This window comes from Ipomoea nil, unplaced genomic scaffold, assembly GCF_001879475.1.
Source record: "Ipomoea nil cultivar Tokyo-kokei standard unplaced genomic scaffold, Asagao_1.1 scaffold2690, whole genome shotgun sequence".
NCBI classification, from domain to species: domain Eukaryota; kingdom Viridiplantae; phylum Streptophyta; class Magnoliopsida; order Solanales; family Convolvulaceae; genus Ipomoea; species Ipomoea nil.
In genome coordinates, this window is record NW_017619118.1 from 556,191 (window position 1) to 575,690 (window position 19,500).

The 19,500-nt window shown below is 32.3% G+C and overlaps 2 protein-coding genes across 2 annotated transcripts; one reads left to right on the forward strand and one right to left on the reverse strand.

Moving 5' to 3' along the window:
• Nucleotides 1-8,799: 8,799 nt before the first annotated feature.
• Nucleotides 8,800-14,275, forward strand: LOC109155086 (probable metal-nicotianamine transporter YSL7). Its single transcript, XM_019302813.1, has 7 exons — nt 8,800-9,216; nt 10,882-11,045; nt 11,636-11,733; nt 11,839-11,973; nt 12,118-12,307; nt 12,822-13,360; nt 13,563-14,275. Exons 1-7 carry the CDS (start codon nt 8,853-8,855, stop codon nt 14,143-14,145), a joined length of 2,073 nt encoding a protein of 690 aa, XP_019158358.1. The 5' UTR covers nt 8,800-8,852; the 3' UTR covers nt 14,146-14,275.
• Nucleotides 14,276-14,672: 397 nt separating this feature from the next.
• LOC109155115 (WD repeat-containing protein 43-like) lies at nt 14,673-19,500 on the reverse strand. Its single transcript, XM_019302852.1, has 11 exons — nt 19,280-19,500; nt 18,433-18,537; nt 18,213-18,328; nt 17,872-18,026; nt 17,708-17,796; nt 17,080-17,626; nt 16,152-16,393; nt 15,981-16,063; nt 15,793-15,904; nt 15,269-15,343; nt 14,673-15,151 (listed from the first exon to the last, which is right to left on the reverse strand). Exons 1-11 carry the CDS (start codon nt 19,370-19,372, stop codon nt 14,957-14,959), a joined length of 1,812 nt encoding a protein of 603 aa, XP_019158397.1. The 5' UTR covers nt 19,373-19,500; the 3' UTR covers nt 14,673-14,956.

Consider the following 19,500-nt stretch of genomic DNA (forward strand, 5'->3'; position numbering starts at 1 on the left):
ATATATATATATATATATATATGTATATATATAGATTAATTATTACCATAATATCTAATTTATAATTCTGACTTTAAATTTCTTATTATTATTAACATTAATATTTGATTAGTTTTATAAATTACGTGTAATTTATATATGCACTATGCATAAATTCCAAATTTTCTAGTATAATAATATTCTTCTTCCCATATATATATATATATATATATATATATATATATATATATATATATATATTAAATATTATTAATTGTATATAATATCTATTTTTAAATGATAGATGATATTGCAGAAATGCCCCTAAATTTTGGAGAGAAATTTGGCTAGGATGATTTTACTTTTACTTATATATAGATAGATTGATTCACCAGGACTATGTGGTCTAATGGTACCCGGGTTGGACTTCCATTTGGAAGATTATGAGTTCGAGCCTCAGTGGAGGCGTTATTGGTTCTTTGTGTTTCAGTAGGTTGAGAAAGTATATGAACAGATACTACAATGTAATAGGACCAGTCACTTTCAAAAAAAAAAGATAGATTGATTCTATTTCATTTTTTAAGCAAAATCTTCCTTAAAGATTAATAGTAAAATAAAGCTAACTTATTAATAATCGAATCTATTACATTTTTTTACGCGGAATTTTTCTTAAATATTAATAGTAAAATAAGGCTAAATTATTAATAACCAATTCTATTCTATTTTCTATGCAAAATCTTTCCTAAAAGATTAATAGTAAATATCTTAATGATTCTTTTTCTTATATTGCTTATTGATTCTATTCCATTTTTCAGATTGTAGAAAAAATTCACATGGCTAATATTTCCTTCCATTCAATTCCATTTTTCCATATTATTATTAATTTCCTTCCCAATATTATTCTATATTGTTTTGGCGTACGGCTTCCTTCCATTCATTTCAATTTTTCCATATTACTATTAATTGTTTAGGCTGGAATTTGTAAAGGAGGATACAGTTTTTATTAATTAATATAGAATTAGATTACCAATTAAAATTAAAGTTTTTATTATAATTGAACAATAATATTACCAATTATTATTAGAATATTTTGTAAAATAATAAGTAAAATTGTTTTACGGATAGGAAAATATATGTACTTTAATTTTAATTTAAATTATTAATAATTAATTGTATTTTATTTTTTAACAAAATCTTCGTTAAAGATTAATAGTAAAATAAAGCTAAATTATTAATAACCGATTCTATTACATTTTGTTATGTAGAATTTTTCTTAAAGATTAATATAGTAAAATAAAGCTAAATTATTAATAACTTATTCTATTACATTTTTTAGGCAGAATTTTTTTAAAGATTAATAGTAAAATAAGGCTAAATTATTAATAACCAGTTCTATTCTATTTTTTACGCAAAATCTTCCGTAAAAGATTAATAGTAAAATATCTTAATGATTATTTTCCTTATACTGCTTATTGATTCTTTTCCATATTTCAGAGTGTAGAAAACATTCACATGGCTAATATTTCCTTCCATTATTTTCCATATTTTCATATTATTATTAATTTTCTTCCCAATATTATTATCAATCGTTTGGGCATACGGCTTCCTTCCATTATTTTTCATTTTTTTCATATTATTATTAATTGTTTAGGTGGGAACTTGTAAAGGATGATTTGTTTTTATTAATTAATATAGAATATAAATCAAAACTTCAGAAGTCCGATTACTTCAATAATCAACGCAAAGAACTAAGAAGAATATAATAATAGTCAATTGGTGTATTAAAGACGATTCCTGCTATATCTTGTCATGTATATTACAACAGAAACTTAACCACTCCCCATTCTCCAATCACCCGTGAGTCACACATTTTATTGTGTGACACTTTAAATTCTTGACCAATGACAATATAGCAAAAAAATGAAGGGAGAGATTAGAGGAGTCAGCACTCAGCATCCCTTTAAACAGGCAGGAGTAGGCACTACTCAAAGCGAGATTCACATGAGGCTGCCTTTCATAAATGATAATGAAACTTCAATAAAAGCAAAAAATCAATATATGAAATGGACTTGGAGTAACCGTTGAAATATTCAGAATAAATCATAATCTAGGCATATGATATGAATAGCTTTTCGTTGAAAAAATTAAATTTGGACAATACAACCATGAAAAATGTATTGTATCTAATCCAATCAAACTACTTGGATGTTAAACCTACCGTTAATTTCGAAACGCTGCTAAACTGAATGATCAAGTCTGAAGATCTAGTGGGAAAAAAGGGATGCAATATAAAATGAAGACTTATAATTTTTGTAGTCATCAACCCACTGTATTTATAGGTGAAAAATATGAGAATTATAAATTTGTAAAAATTTTCAAAAAGAAAGTGTATTTATTTATTTAAGGTATTACCCTAATCAATTCATTATATTGATATTCCTAATCAATTCATTATATTAATATTCCTAATTAATCTTATTCCTAATTAATTCATAATATTGATATTACTAAATTTCCATTTTTCATTTGCTTACCAAATAAGCTTTATTAAGTATTTGACCAATAAAATATAAAATGTATTTAATTAATTTGACTACAAAAGTTTGGGCGGGAAAATGGAATAGGAGGATTTTACTTTTATATATATATACTAGTTTTTTACGCGCATTGCGCGATTGGGATAATGCCCAATGCTTTTTCTTTTTTTTTTTTTAAATAAGTACTTTAAAGTATATTAAGACAGGATTATATTGAAATTGTTCATGCATAGATAATTGAAGGTTGAATTTGCGTATTTAAATAGGTAATTCTTCTCCCAAAGGTTGAGTCCCCAACCCCAAGGGCCCCCACACTCCGACCCGACAGAGCATTGTGGGAAGTTGTAAATCACGGTGACTCAATGGTTCAGCAGACAGGGCCAAATGCTGATACGCACAAGGAATCTGCCCACTTTGGCACATAATTCCCGCACTGCCGCCGCCGAGGTTCAAACCTTCGTCTCTTCTCCCAAATACTACCCACTAAACCATTGAGCTAAGCCCCTGCGGGTTAAATAGGTAATTCTAAGTTTACAAATGCAAGATAATATAGTCAAGATTGATTATAATTGTCAATAAAATAATTGTATAGGTATCGTTGAAACCAAATACGGGACATAAGGGAGAACAAATAAAAATTAGGACATAAAATATTAAATATATACTAATATTGTTTGAGGAGATTCCGACATTAGGATTTGTGGTTAAGTTCTATTAAGACTTTAATATTAGAATTAAATTAATGGTGTAGTTATAATTCTATATTAGACTTTAATATTAGAATTAGACTAACGGTGAATTAACGGAAAAGTTAAATGGATAATCATATAATTAAGGATAAATTAGAAAATCTTAAAAGAAAAAATTAAAACCTGAACAATATGAACCATTCATTTGATTTAATAATTTGGCGGTCATTCTTTCTACCCAATGTTAATAATTAAATAAATTCGCTGGTCAAATCCGCTAGTATAATCCGCTAACGTTAACCGCTAACTGCTGATTGTCAAACAAGGACATTGCGAGGTAGTTCTCACTTCAATTTGTTGTGTGATTTGAATATTCTCGTTGTCACAAAATCTCTCAAGTAGTTAATATGGTTGACTTTATTAATTATATTTTTTTTTAATTTTTTCATGGTATTAATAAAATACTTGGTAAATAAATATATAACATTATTTTGCATTATAACTTTGATATTTAATTAGAAAAATAGTGCACAAAAAAAGATAATAGATAATGTAGTGAATATAATCAATTGATGAATTTGAATGTAAAAATTTTTACATTTGAGAAAAATAAAGACAATATAACTAATGAAAATATTTCTTTTAATTAATTTATTGATAATTAGTAAAAAAAAATTCACTGAATAAAGACATTGTAAGGATAATGTAGCAAATATAATCAATTAATAAATTTGAATATAAAGAATTTTTATATTGAAGAAAAATAAAGACAATATAACTAATAAAATTATTTCTCTTATTTAATTGATTGATAATGAATAATTTTTTTTTTTAATAAAGGAATTGTGGACACATAATTCTAAATTAAAGAAATGCATATGTATTATTTTTTGTTGTAGCTACTAAATTATTATTTATATATAATTTAATAAGAGTAAAATAGAGTACTAATTATGCCAACTTTGATTGGGATGAGGTTCGAACCTAAGACCTTTTTTTATTGAAATCAATGAGTAAGTTAACGGTGAACTAACGGCAATTCTTAAAATTTTAACGGAATTAGTAACGGTGTGTGGGTATTTTAAGAAATTTTAGTGTAAAATTTAAATCTGATCAATCTTTTAATTAATCTGAGCCATTCATTTGATTAAAATCTGTGACCGCCATTTTTTCTACCCATTATAGGCCTAACTCTCTTGGGCTCTTATTAGTATATATAGTAGATATATATATATATATATATATATATATATATATATATATATATATATATATATATATATATATATATAGATTTTCAATCATAAAAACAATATGGTACAATGTTTAATAATCATTATCTTTTTCCTTTACCCTAATTTTCTGTCTAGCAAATTAGTTATTTACTTATTAAGCACATTTTTTTAATTCGAGTCCATTTTTAATATTAATTTCGTTTTTCTTTTGGTCTGATTTTTGTGTCAATTAGTAACAGAATATTAATAACAAATTTCATTATTACAATTAATTCTTTAGTTTTTTTTTTTGAATTAGAATAATGATAATTGTAATTATATTAATTAATTAATTGTATGGATTTTTTTTGCAATGAGATACAGATCCACTAATATGCAATGTACCCAGATGTGTTTTCCTGCCTCAAAGCCTAATGAATCATACACATGTTGCATCTTAAATGCACGTATATATAGACATTCAATTTTATTTTTTTTTGAAAATGCTAATCGATTCACTGATAGTTGAAGGTAGATAACAATACTTATAATATGAAATTAAACCTTTTGAAAGAATAATATGAAATTAAACTCAAATCCAAGTTATTTTACATCTATTAATCCCTAATTGAGATTATATAAAAAGGAAACATAGATTTAAATGATTTCATCTAAGAGCTTGTAAATATGGTGACTGCTTTAGTGTTTTTAGAGAGACAACGTGCTTTACCAATTCGCCAGGAAGAACCAATCTCATGCCGGTCTGGATCTCGCGGGAAGTGATTATCGGCTTCTTGTTGTAGTGGGCCAAGCGAGTCACCTCTTGGGCGAGCTTCAAGAAGATATCGTTGATGAAGCTATTCATGATGTCCAAACTGCAAAACATATTGAAGTACGTGAGAATATAGTTAGAAAAATGTAGAAAATTCATACAAAAAGAAAGCAGAAAGATGAGTTTGAGATTCTTTGATTGAAGAAGCTCTTGTATTTATAGGTAGAAAATACTAATTCAAAAGGAAAGTATAATAATTTATTTATTTAAGGGAAAGTATAATAATTTATTTATTTAAGGTAATAACATTATTATTATTATTATTATTATTATTATTATTATTATTATTATTTATTTAATTTCCATTTGACATTTACTTACCAAATAAGTTTTACTACAAAAGTTTTGGGGGGAAAATTTGTTAGGAGGATTTTACTTTTATATATATATATATATATATATATATATATATATATATATATATAGATAGATAGAATATAGATATAGATTGTAATTTATTCCATAATATATTTTTTGTTTTTTTTCTTCCATTTTTTTTTATCCTTTTGCATTGCGAGTTTGCACACACCACCACCACCACCACCACCACCACCATAATATGTTTTTTTTTTTTTTTTTTTTTTTTTTTTTTGCACACAGCAACATTTAACACCTTATTATTAGAAAAAAAAAAAAAAAAAAAAAAGGAAAAACGACACTTTTTTTCCTAAGTTATATACTTATAGCACTTTTTCCCCCTGAATTATTCATGTAAGCACATTAGCCCTCTCAATTATTCTAAAAGTGGTGATTTTTCCCCTTGATGTATTAAATTGACATTTCTACCCCTTAAAGTAAACATTTTAATTATTTTTCTTCTCCAACAAATTATTGCGTATAACGTAGGGATGACCACGGAATGGACCTAGACACTATAACAATCGAATTAAAAGTTTCCGGTTATGATTCATATCCAGAACCCAATATTTGGATTTCAATTTATTAAAATTATGAATCAAAAAAACTGGATCCTGAACCGTGAACTGACGATTCCGGATCTGGTTCGTGATTTTGAACTATCTTTATTTAATTTTTTTTTAAATAATCTAAATTCAAAAATAAATGTATTTTTTTTTCAATTAGGAACATGAACCCGCCGTTTCGGTTTGCGATTTTAATAAACTCTAAATATCGGGTTTCGATTCTAAATTGTAATTGGAATATTTCGGTTTGGTTGCTATAGTGTGTGTTTGGTTTGAACCAAATTGTGGTCATAATTTGTTGGAGAAGAAAAAAATGAAATATTTATTTTAAATATTTATTTTAAGGGTAAATATGTCCATTTAACATTTCAGGGGGAAATACAACCACTTGACTAATTCAGTGGGGAAAAGTGCTATAAGTATATAACCCAGGGAAAAAAAGTGTTATTTTCCCAAAAAATACGGTATTGATTTTAAAGATTGTGATTTTAGTAGGGTCTCATTTATTTATCAGAACGGTGCCACAAAAATATAAAAACCGGCTCTGGTGACGAGTTAGAAAAATCTGCAGCAACGACTTAAAGAGTGTATATTAGGTAAACCATACTTTAATATATTTTATTTGAGTCAGACGTGCAAGATGGTGTCTTACAAATCTAGGATAGTTGTTTATTAGTTAGGATAGAAATCCTAATACTTATTACGAAAAATTTAAGAGTACCACTTTGAAATAAATAAATTGTTACTTTACTTTCAAAAAAATTGTTACTTATAATGAATATGAATATTACAATATTTATATATGAAATTGTGATATTATTTAAGGTAAAATGATTGTTACTAATGATAAATATTAGGGACACTTATAATTGAAATTGTGATAGTTATAAAGTGTAATTCTAGTATAATGTAAATATTGAAATATTTATATATAAAATGTTACTTATGAAAGAAATTATAATACTTATTGTAGAAAATTTAATACCAATTCAATTTGAATTAAAAATAAACCGTTACTTATGATAGATATTATAATAATAATTATATGTGAAATTGTGATACTATTTATGATAAAATCGATTTTTATTAAAAATAAATAATGTAATACTTATAACTAAATTTATGATACTTAGACACATATAGTTGTCTATGACTTGTCCCACAAACAATTGTCTAAAACCTCACCACGGACAAGGATTCGTGAGACCACGGTCCAACACAAGTTTTTATTTTATTTTTGTTTTGTATATTTATTCTTTTAATTCGTAATAAAGTTATTCAATTGATATATCTAATAGAAACATTATATTTTGTGGACAAGAGATATTACATTTTTCTTAATTAAAATGCAGTGGGTTTCTCAATTAGGGAAAAGAGGCATTTTTAGGTATGGTCTATTTAAGCTATTCATGATTACCTAATTAATTAAGGTGAAATGACATTTATAGGACTATCTTAGAGCATTCTTAATAGGGTTTTGGTTCATTTTTTCGAAAGAAAAAACCAACTATATATGTTGTTTTTGCACAAATAGAAGATGAATTAGTTTTTTAGTGTATATTTTTCTGATCTCCTGCAAAACCAAAACCTTTGTGGAGTCCACTAGATAGGAGAAGGAAACAAAACAAACTTGTTGAACTCGCGTGTGAGGGACAGATGCACCCAACTGCACGCGCCCGCTAAATGCGTTATGCCATGCTTTTTTTGTTGTCCGTTTTTTTTTATTATTTTTTCCCTCTTTCTTCTTTCCTTCTCTTTCCTACATGTATTTGAAAAAAGCAACAAAAGATTCATACTAATGAGGATACTAAGACTTTTCCCATTGAAATTGATTGTGGGTATCAGTCTACAGAATCCACCTGTAAATACCATATATATTTCATTCACTTTGTAAAGTTATCAAACCGGCCATTAATGTATTTTAATTCTTTCCTTCTTTATTATAGAGCTCCCTACATGTTGCATACGAGTCCACATTCATTTGTACAATTATTCAAATTGCATTTCCAAAATAGCCATTAATACATTTTTCCCACTAATAAATCACTCTTTTAGATATTCTTTTTAATATATTTGTTTTTATCCTATTTAATTATTATTATATGGTTCTTTATTAACTTATCGTAAGACCAACCAATTCATGGGTAACCAATGAATATATTAATATAGGATTAAATTTTCTTAAAGTGAAATAATTCAGCATCCAAATTAAAAGTGTCATATTCCCTAAATTATTAAGACTAACCAGAGTAATTTTATTTAATTATTATATGATTCTTTATTAACTTATCGTAAGACCAATCAATTTATAGGTAACCAATGAATATTAATTTATAGTGATTAAATTTTTTTAAAGTTAAATAATTCAGCAACCAAAAGTGTTATTTTTCCTAAATTACTAAGACTAACCGGAGTAATTTTTTATTTTTATTTTTTCACTAAAAGCCAGCCCATTAACAACCAACTCATGCACATAAATAGCAAAATTTTCCTAATCTAGATTTAGTGAATTCTAAACGATATTAATGCATACCGTACCATAAAAATCCACTAAATGGGAATGAAAAATTGCCATAAAGTCTCTTCATCAACCGGTTCCACACTCCATTCTGCTTAGATCTATTTTTCATCTTTCTTCTTCTTCTTCTCTCTCTGGATCAGAGCAGAATTGAGAAGATATGGAGGAAGGCAGAAATGGCGAGGAAAGGTTGGGTGGAGAAGAAGACGAGAGAAAGGTAGAATCAACAGAGCGTGTGTTTGAGAAGGTAGAAATCCCTTCATGGAAGAATCAGCTGACCATTAGGGCCATGTTTACCAGCCTGGTCCTCAGCGCCATCTTCAACTTCATCGTCTGCAAACTCAACTTAACCACCGGCGTCATCCCTTCCCTGAACGTCGCCGCCGGCCTGCTGGGCTTCGCCGTCATAAAATCATGGACCGCCCTTCTTCTCAAGGCTGGGCTCTTGAAACAGCCCTTCACCCGCCAGGAGAACACCGTTATACAAACCTGCGTCGTTGCTTCTTCCGGCATTGCTTTCAGCAGTACGTCCCCTTTCTTTTCTAGTTTTTTTTGGGATAACGGGGAAAACCCACAATTTTTTCGGGTGTGAGTAAACCCTATTTGTGACTATAGTTGAAAAAAAACAAGGAAATAAATCAGTCCTGACCATAGTTGGCAAAAGACCACAAATAAGTAAATTAGTCGTGACCGGTTCAAATCAATGGGGCAAGGCGGGTGCGTGTGAGTAAACCTTACTTGTGACCGTAGTTGAAAAAAGACAACAAGAAAATAAATCAATCCTGACCATAGTTGGCAAAAGACCACAAAGAAGTAAATTAGCCCCGACCGGTTCAAATCAATGGGGCAAAGCGGGTGTGAGTAAACCCCGTTTGTGACCTTAATGGCAAATAAAGTAAACCAGTCTTGCTAGGTTACCTATAGCTAGGGGTCGTAAGGATTTGAACTTGTGACCTTAATTATATATATGTATGTGTGTGTGTATGTATCTGTGTTTTTATCAATTTTTCGAGATGGTATATGTTTATAAAATATTAAGAAAAAGAGCTATGATAACATTCATGGGATATATCAGCTTCGTTTTGATTTTAAAAACATGAACAAAATTTCAAAGATGAGAAATTTAGTCAACTCATTTCATGGAGAAAGGAGTGTGTTTAATTTGTAAATTTTGATATATTTGGAAATTAATTTCATATTTTTTGTGTCCAAAAATAAAATAATAAGATTTGATTGAATCTCGGATGTTTATTTATTGTATAAATTACTATAGGTGGCATATTCCTTGATTATGATTTGAACCCCACATTCATGGTAATAATATAATGATATTCAATAATTATTTAAAATTTCTATATATAATTTGTTATTAATTATTTAATTCGATTCGATTCGATTGTACTTTTTTTTTTTTGAAAATAATTCGATTGTACTTATAATGCAATAGTACCCATATAGTTTGAAAAAAAAAAAAAAAAAAAAAAAACCCTTACATAAAAGTTCAATAGCACCACTTTTACACTAAGAATAAACTAAATAACCATGCTAGCCGGGTTGGACTTCCATTTGGAAGGTTGTAAGTTCGAGCCTCAGTGGAGGCGTTATTGGCTCTTTGTGTTTCAGTAGGTTGAGAAAGTATATGAACAGATACTACAATGTAATAGAGCTAGTAGCATTCAAAAAATAACCATGCTAGCCTCCCTTGCATTTTTCACCTTATTTGTTTTACCATCTATGTATGAAAATATTTTTCACCAATAAAAACAATTTGACTATTCAACTTTTTTTTTTTAAATAATAATTTAGTGAGCCTTTTAACTTAGTAATATCAATAAAGGGTGCTTAGGGGCGGACAAAATTATGGGGAACAGTCATTTTCCTTAACCTAATATTTAAAAAAAAAAAAAAACAAAATTATTTTCCATCCTACCCCTATTGATGCATTCCCATCTGATAAAAATTAGACCAAAATATAAGACTTAGGTTATATCTACACTTATAAGCTAATTTGTATGGTGTAATTAGGACATGAGTTTGTGTTACCTTTAACAATATATATATATTGCTCATAAAACTTTGTGTTAAAAGTAAAAATGATACACATACATTCTAGGTCATCTATAGCAACATAGAAGACCAAATCCTTATTGTCAAAATTGTTAATGAGAAATGTTTTGAAATCATATCAGGTGGGACTGCAAGTTACATGTTGGGCATGAGCCCAACAATTGCAGCACAGGCAGAATCAGGAAATATTCCCAACAACGTGAAGACACTTTCTATTGGTTGGATGCTTGCCTTTCTCTATGTTGTGAGCTTTGTTGGTCTCTTCTCAATTGTGCCCTTGAGAAAGGTAATCAATTTATTTATTTATTTTTTCCTAATTCATATTTTATCTTAGCTTTCTGCTTGCTTAGCTTGTAGAATATTTCTCTTCTGAAATTGTTAGGATCAAACGCTTTGCTGAACTTGACTCTCTTAGTCCCAGCCCTTCACCAGCCTCTGCCCAACGATTCCCCCTCTCACTTGACTCTAATACCATTTGTTAGGGTCAAGTGTTTATCACTATAACTCTCAGCGAAAGTGTAACTTTATTTTCTTATACCTGGCCTTCACATTTACGAGAGGAGACTTAGCTTGGCTCTTCACCGGCCTCTGCCCAACAATCTCCCTAGCTACCAATTGCTGGAATTTTCCACTCTACTAAATTTGAATAGAACACATGACAGGGAAATCAACAAAAAATTTTGAAAATAGAATAAATAAAATATGTTTTAAAAAATAATTTTTTACAGAAAGTATTGAAGTCCTTTTTATAATTTTTGTAAGTCATTTTATTGATGCAACGTAGACTAGCTACATTTTATAGCTAAGTTATGCTGCGTTTTCACCATTATTTTTCTTTTTCAAATATCTTATGAAATTGGTTAATTATGTTTTTAGATGATGATATTGAAATACAAGCTGACATATCCCAGTGGTACTGCAACTGCTTACCTTATCAATAGTTTTCATACTCCCAACGGTGCAAAGCTTGCAAAGTAAGTCCATACAATATATATATATATATATGCTTATAAATTAAGATCTCCAAATTAAATGATGTTTTATGGTAGCTGATACATTAATTATTTGTGTTAATGGAGGCAACAAGTGGCAGCCCTCTTCAAATGCTTTAGTTTTAGCTTTTTATTTGGAGGCTTCCAATGGTTCTTTGCTGCTGATGATGGTTGTGGCTTTTCAAGCTTCCCAACCTTTGGCCTCAAAGCCTATGCTCAAAGGTAACTTCTTAATTAATAATCTGGGACTTAAATTATATATATAATTATTATAATTATAATAAAAATGGAGTTTTTTAAACATGTTTTATTTTGTTTTTGAGAAATCCGATGATGATGACAATGCTGAATCATTCATTTATTCAGATTCTACTTTGATTTCTCCTCAACATATGTTGGTGTTGGGATGCTGTGCCCTATTATGGTCAATGTTTCATTGCTTATTGGAGCCATTATCTCATGGGGGATCATTTGGCCAATCATTCACACAAAGGAGGGTATTTGGTACCCTCCTAACCTCTCTTCATCTAGCCTTAAGGGCATCCAAGGCTACAAGGTAAGAGGGAATTTCATTTTATAAGAAAAGATTATGGTCCTGTTTGGTAAATAGATGTTGGCTGATTGAGTTAGTAGATTTGATTAATCGATAGTATTTGTTGATTGTAAAAAGTTGTTTGATAAATTAGTTGTTAGCTGATAGTGGATTATATTCAAAATTAATGACTTTCTAGGAAAGCTAATTGAAATCATTGAGCAACTTTTTGAATATTAGCTTTTTGGAGCAATAAATCGTTATAAAAAGCTAATTGATCCAACATTTATATTGATTGTTTAACAAAGTCAAACAACTAATAATGGTTAAACAAATCAAAATTAACTGCTAACTATTTTACCAAATAGGTTCTATATTTTTTATTTTGAAACTGAACACGGTATAACTCACTGATTGAATAGAACCACGTACAGTCACTATTTAGCTATGTCTCGGGACTGCATTTTATAATTATGAATTAAGAGGATGAAGTGGCACATAATTAATCATATGCATGTTTTTGATTGGGTTTTAATAGGTTTTTCTTGCTATTGCCATGATGCTTGGAGATGGGCTTTTCAACTTTTTTTACATGATGGTGGTGACGGGTCTAAGTTTCATGAAGCGCCGCCGGTCGGAAAAGAACGGCCCTGCATCTCTTCTCCCCGTCGACGACGAGTTTAACAAAGGTAAAGGTGCCCAACTTGAAGACTTCGACGGGCAAAGAAGAACCCATAACTTCTTAAAGGACTCCATCCCCAACGCCGTCGCAGTCGGAGGATACATCGCCCTGGCGGCCGTGGCAATCATCGCCGTGCCCTTCATCTTCCCGCCGCTGAAATGGTACCACATTGCGGTGGCGTACGCCATGGCTCCCATCTTAGCTTTCTGCAACGCCTATGGCTGCGGCCTCACTGATTGGTCCCTGGCGTCCAACTACGGAAAAATTGCGATCTTGATTTTCAGTTCTTGGGTCGGCCATGACAACGGCGGGGTTCTCGCCGGGCTGGCGTCTTGCGGGGTGATGATGAGCATCGTTTCCACGACCTCGGATTTGATGCAGGATTTCAAGACTGGGTTAGTCTTCTTTGTTGTTTTGTATCACTGATGGAAATTATGGAATTTTTGACCACCTGATTTTAAAGTCAAAAGTCTTATTCCGACCAACAAACCTTTATTGCTATTTCTGACCACTTCAGGTGGTCGGAAATTCCATAATTTTCAGCAATGTACCTTCTGTATAACTTTCTTTAATGCAATTCATTCTACTTTTTCACAGGTATTTGACCCTGGCTTCGCCTCTGGCCATGTTCTTCAGCCAAGTCGCCGGAACCGCCATGGGCTGCACCTTGACCCCTCTGGTTTTCTGGATTTTCTACAAGGCGTATCCCTTGGGCGACAGCAACAGCGCCTACCCCGCCCCCTACGCCGCCGTCTATCGAGCCATTGCCCTGCTCGGAGTCGACGGCTTTGGCTCCCTCCCCACCAACTGCCTAAACCTTGCGATCGGGTTCTTCGTTGCGGCCATCGCGATCAACATTTTTAGCGAGGTGTTGAGGAAGTATGAGACCAAGTACAGGGTTTACCGCTTCATTCCTAACCCGATGTGCATGGCGATTCCGTTCTACCTCGGGGGGTATTTCGCCATTGACATGTGCGTTGGGAGCTTGATTCTGTTTGTTTGGCGGTGGAAGAACAAGCAGCAGGCCAAGGATTTTGGGCCGGCGGTGGCGTCTGGGCTGATCTGCGGCGAATCCTTGTGGGGAATTCCGGCGGCTATACTTGCTTTGGCCGGCGTTAAAGCTCCCATTTGCATGAAGTTCTTGTCGGCTGCGGCAAATGCTAAGTTGGAGAGCAGTTGACCTAAAATAAGTTCGGTATTATTAGTTGTTCGTTGTTTAATTTAGGGGGGAATATATAATATTTATTCATCTATTAGTTCTTGTTCCATCAAAACCTTTGCTGGTTGGTTTAAGTTAATTTGTCTTTCAAGTGGAGTATATTTATCTCTACGAAATAAATTAGTAATTGCGTTTGTGTTATGAATTTATGTGTCTTTGTTGTGAAATTATGTACCTAAATCAAGTTTGAAAAATAAATAAATATATAACATGTGTATGTATGTCTTGTGTTGTAATTTTTTATATTGTATCTTGTATTATGAAATTCAATACGAGTATGAATTCAGTACCTCATCATTTTGATAGTCCTAGATCATGATATAAATAACCAAGAGAAAAGAAACAAGTAACATTTGTAAAGTATATGACCATTAATGTACAATCTAACTATCAGCTTAGACTTTTAGTGCACATTCTTCGTCAAAAGTCATGGATTTGACTCTCCGCAATGCATAGGAAGCATTACAGCAGAATGGTCAAAAGACGAGTATAAATAATTTCATTCAATTCGTTCAAAATGCACAACTTCTCATTTAAATACATAAAAGTACTGTAAAACACAATAATATAATTAGTTAAGACTAACAAAGAATGCCGTCAACAATAATGTTCATTCTGGAGATCAAAGTATATCCCCGAGAATTCAATAGCCTCTTCCTCTTCCTCTTTCAGTTAGGTTCATATATTCTCATACTTGTGTGGTTAAACCATTATGCAATGGTTTCTGATAATTCCTGCTTCCAACTATGTTTTCACCATTCTATCGCTTCAATTACATCTCCTCTTCAATTCCTTCGAAATCACTCACATCGCTGAAAACTTGAGGTTCTTTCTTCTCTGCATCACTTTCGGTTTCCATGGCAACTTCAGAGCCCTCTTCCTCTTCCTCACTTTCATCATTGTCTTCGTAGATAAAAGGGACTACATCAGCACCACCACCATCTTCATCTGTGCCATAATCAATCGTCTGTGCAATAAAAACAAACGTATGAGCTAAAAGTTAAGTATTCTACTCTCATAACGAATTGATGTCCAAATAAATAAATAAATAAGAGAATTGGATTAAATTGGTAACAACACTTACTCCAGCATAGAGCAAATCTAAACTACTGGCTAACTGAAGAGCTTGGCTTGAAGTAGAAACACGGGATTCAATGAGCTGCACATTGCACAAATTGATAGTAAGCGCTCAAAATATGTTCCCTTCCCAAATTAGATTAAAGCTATTTTATTATGACATCTAGTGGAAGAATTAACTTTCTTTTTCTTTGGATGACGAGGGAAACCCCACAACCCTTTCGAGTGTGAGTAAACCCCGCCTTGACTTTAGCCGGCAAAGGACCACAATGAAATAACCAGCCTAGATCATCCATAGCTGACCGGCTCAAACCAAGGGGGCAAGGATTCAAACTCGTGACCTTGTGGTAACAAGTGTGGATCTCTTGCCATCTTGGCTGGGCCAAAGTTTCAATTAGCAAACTGATATCCCAAAGTTTCTATTTTTTCTACATTGTTAAGTTTCTCATATGTTCATGCAGATATTCCCCCACAGTTTTATTCCTTGTACAGATTAGCACCACCAAAGGTAAGATAGGTGTCTCCTCTGACCTGATACAAAGAATTGAGAGCAAGGAAAGAAGATTCTTGAGACATTATTCCACTTGAATGTTGAAGAAGTACACTTCTCAGCCAAGGAAGGGCACAAGCCAATATAGCACCCCTGCAAAAGAAACACCTCAGATTATACACGCACTTGGATCTCTCTCTCTCAAAATCTCTCACTCGTGATCTTTTACCTTGACTCAATTATGGATACAAGGGACTGCAAAAGCTTGATAACATCAGATGGATTTAACAAAGAAACAGAATTTGCAATTACCTGCAGGAAAAATATAATTATTACAAAATCCACAAAACTTGTCACCAAAAAATAGCTACTACAAAGGGAATAGAAGACACAGTAGGACCTTCTCATCTTGTCTGAATAAACAATCTATCAGAAGGGCTCGATCATCGGCATGCAGTGCTTGCTTAAGCAGTACATGAACTGAATCCGCACTTGGAGGCTTTGTTTCTGCTGAAGGAACTAGTGGTCCATTAGCTTTAGCTTCATTTTCATCTACCAAATTGAGACTCGCAAGTTTCTCGCCCATAGTTGGCTCATTTAGATCATCATTATATTCAACTCCATTAGCAGGACTACTGTTACCTGCATATTATTGTCAACAATTCTGTAATGTCCATTGATGACAGAACGTGTGGCAGAGAAAAACAGAAGATAAATTTTAATTCTAACATCTAAAGGCTGTCCAAGTTGTACCCAACTAATCAGGATAGAAAATCCAGAATTTGGAAAAGAACATGATAGAAATTTCATAATGTGGAAAGTAATATTAAAGGAAAAGGTGGAATTCAGAAAAAAAAATAAATCATAACAGTAATCCATCCATGAAGATAATGGAGAAGAGAACCAAAAAGTAGGGCAATGTAAGAAAATGAGACGTACATGGAACAAACACCAAAATTAGGGTTTAAAATAAGTCGTGGACACTACATCGCCATTTATCCATTTCTTATATTGAAATCAGATGCCTGCTTATTTTTCTGTTTCCTTTGGGATTGAGCCCAGATACTTCTACTAGATACATAACATCTCCATCCTAATGTCCATTCCATGAAGAACATGTTTAAGCATGAATGAGAATTCACTACAGTCAATGAACTTATTTCTGCATCAATAACGTGTCTTGCAAAGAATCATAACTTTTAACTTCCACCTAAACTCCTTGAAAGAAAAGCTAGGCAACAACATATTTGCAAAATATGTTAACAAATCCTAGACATCATAACTGAGAAACTACCACTAGCCAGCAAGGAGTAAAAAATGTCAATTACCTTCAAGAACAGATTCTTCACCATGAATTCCTCTTTCTTGAGCAGCAATCGTATTCACAAACTGACTGTCTGCAGCTATGACAATATCCTCCCCTGGGGTAGCAATGTCTACCATTGTAAATTGAGGAGAGTCAATAGAACCAAATGCAATTCGCACATGCAATTGCTCACTTTCCTCTAATAAATCTAGCCTGGCAGCTATAATGGGAACATGACTTTTTTTGGCCTTTCCACTTCTTTGCTGATCTAGTTGGCCTTTCTTGCCCTTCACAGTGATCTTAGTTGCATTTACAGTCTTGTCCGCGGCAGACTTTAAATTCCAAATATAACATACACATGCCTCAGAAAGTGAGAGGACAACTAGACCATCTTCTCCTCTGTTCTTGCATTCAAATATTATTGGGGAATCTTTCATTGATAGAATGGGCCCGCTACTTACAACCGCTCCACTAATATCGGCCTTACAAACTTGAAGTTGTTTTCCACCATTCCCAGAAATGACAATGAACTTGGCACCATCTGATAGTGAAATGCGATGCACAGGAGCCTGCAGCAATACACCCAAAAACTGATTAATGTTGATAGTTTAAAAAGCACGCATAACAATAGATTAATTCAGAGAACTTACCAAGTCAGAGGAAAACTTAACCAACTGTTTTCCAGTTTCCATGCTCAAAATCCGCACCCTATCACTAACCACAGCCACAGTTCTCTCATCTTCATTACAACAGGAGATGCATCAAACAAAAGTCTATAGTTTATCAGGAAAAGTTAATATAATGGCATACTCACCGGATGAATGTGCTGATGAGGAGATGGACTTCTTTGAAAGTCTGATCTCTGTTATATGTTCACCAGATGCCAAATTCATTTCAAATGCCACACCATTAGAGCCAATAGCACATAGTCTAGAGCAATTATTGGTGAAGAACAAACTAGAAATTCCACTGTACAACAAAGCAAAATAATAAGAGAATTGTTGATACTATCTGGTGCATTCAACAGCATCCAACGAGCTAAAAACTGGGATTTTGAATATTGTCCAAGGGGGCTTCCTGAGAACTATTCATTCCTCTATATAATGCTTATGATATGAAAAATGAAAAATAAAGAACACATACAAAACAACATACCCAGGAAAGGATCCAGTAGATCTCCACTTCATAGCACCAGCAGAAATATCTATGGCTAAAACATCTCCATTCTCTGTGCCAAGGACTACTACGCAATTTCGTCGCTCTTTTTTTCGCTGAAAAATGAAAATAAAATTAAACAAAGAACAATCATAACAAAAGTCTAACATCAGATAAAAAGTTCAAAATAATGAAGTTTTTCCTAATGTGCATGAGCTACCTTCTTTCCTGCAAGGCAACATGCCATACAGGAAAAACTATCTCCAGAATTCTCATCTGATTTTTTCCACTCAGCAAATAAACTTCCATCACTTGTGTTCCATACCTGCAAATAGCAAATGCATTATATGCTGTCACATTGGGCAAGGAATATGCATGTGTTATTTCCAAAAGGGGTAAATAATAACAGCAAAGTATGCATACATGTAACTATGTAAGTATTGTAAAACTATATGCAAGGCTATAGTACAATAGCAGTTACAAAAAGGAAAAGTCCAAGCACAAGCACTTTCACTCTACAACACTACCAAATCCAGGTCCCCCAACAAAAAACCTTCCCAAGACCACTTGTTTTAAGAATTTCAAAAAATTGCATCAGGACACAGATAGGAGTATATGATTCACTACACTCTCCCCAAGTCCCAAGTTTCAACTTTTCAGCATTTCCTACCATTGGATTAATCTTAATTGACAAAATTTAAAGGAAAAAAAAAAATCCCAACATAATATTCTCTGCCAGGTTGAATGCCTAATTAATTTTTTTTTTTTTTAAAATAGCATTTGTTGCAGCAATCAAATAGAAACCTAAGCGTATCTAAACCCGGAATAGATCAAGAATAGAAAAATCGATGGGTGAAATCAATTACATTATCAGAAATCACAAACATCAATCATTATTCATTACCACGTAGTTATGTATGCAAAAACAATACCATATTTAGAAGTAATCTGTGTGCATAATTAGGATAACAGATGATTGGTTTCGAGTATGTATCATGGGGAAAAAGAAAAGAAAAGCAAAGCAAAAAACATCGGCAGAAAATCGACAAAGAAGCAAGAGAGCTTACTGTTATGGTTCCGCCGTCGGGAGACAAAAGGGCGAGGTAATTGCCGTCGGGAGTGAAGGAAGAGAGGAGAGGTCTCTGTTTCTTTTTCGCCATGGTTGTGGAAGTAGAGAGCACGGGGAGAGGAGCGAGCTTGCTTGAAGAAGCTGCGAACTGCAATACGAGGAAATAACGGAGGGTTTTGTGTTCGGCAAAAGGGTTTTGGGTTTAGCCAATTGGATTCA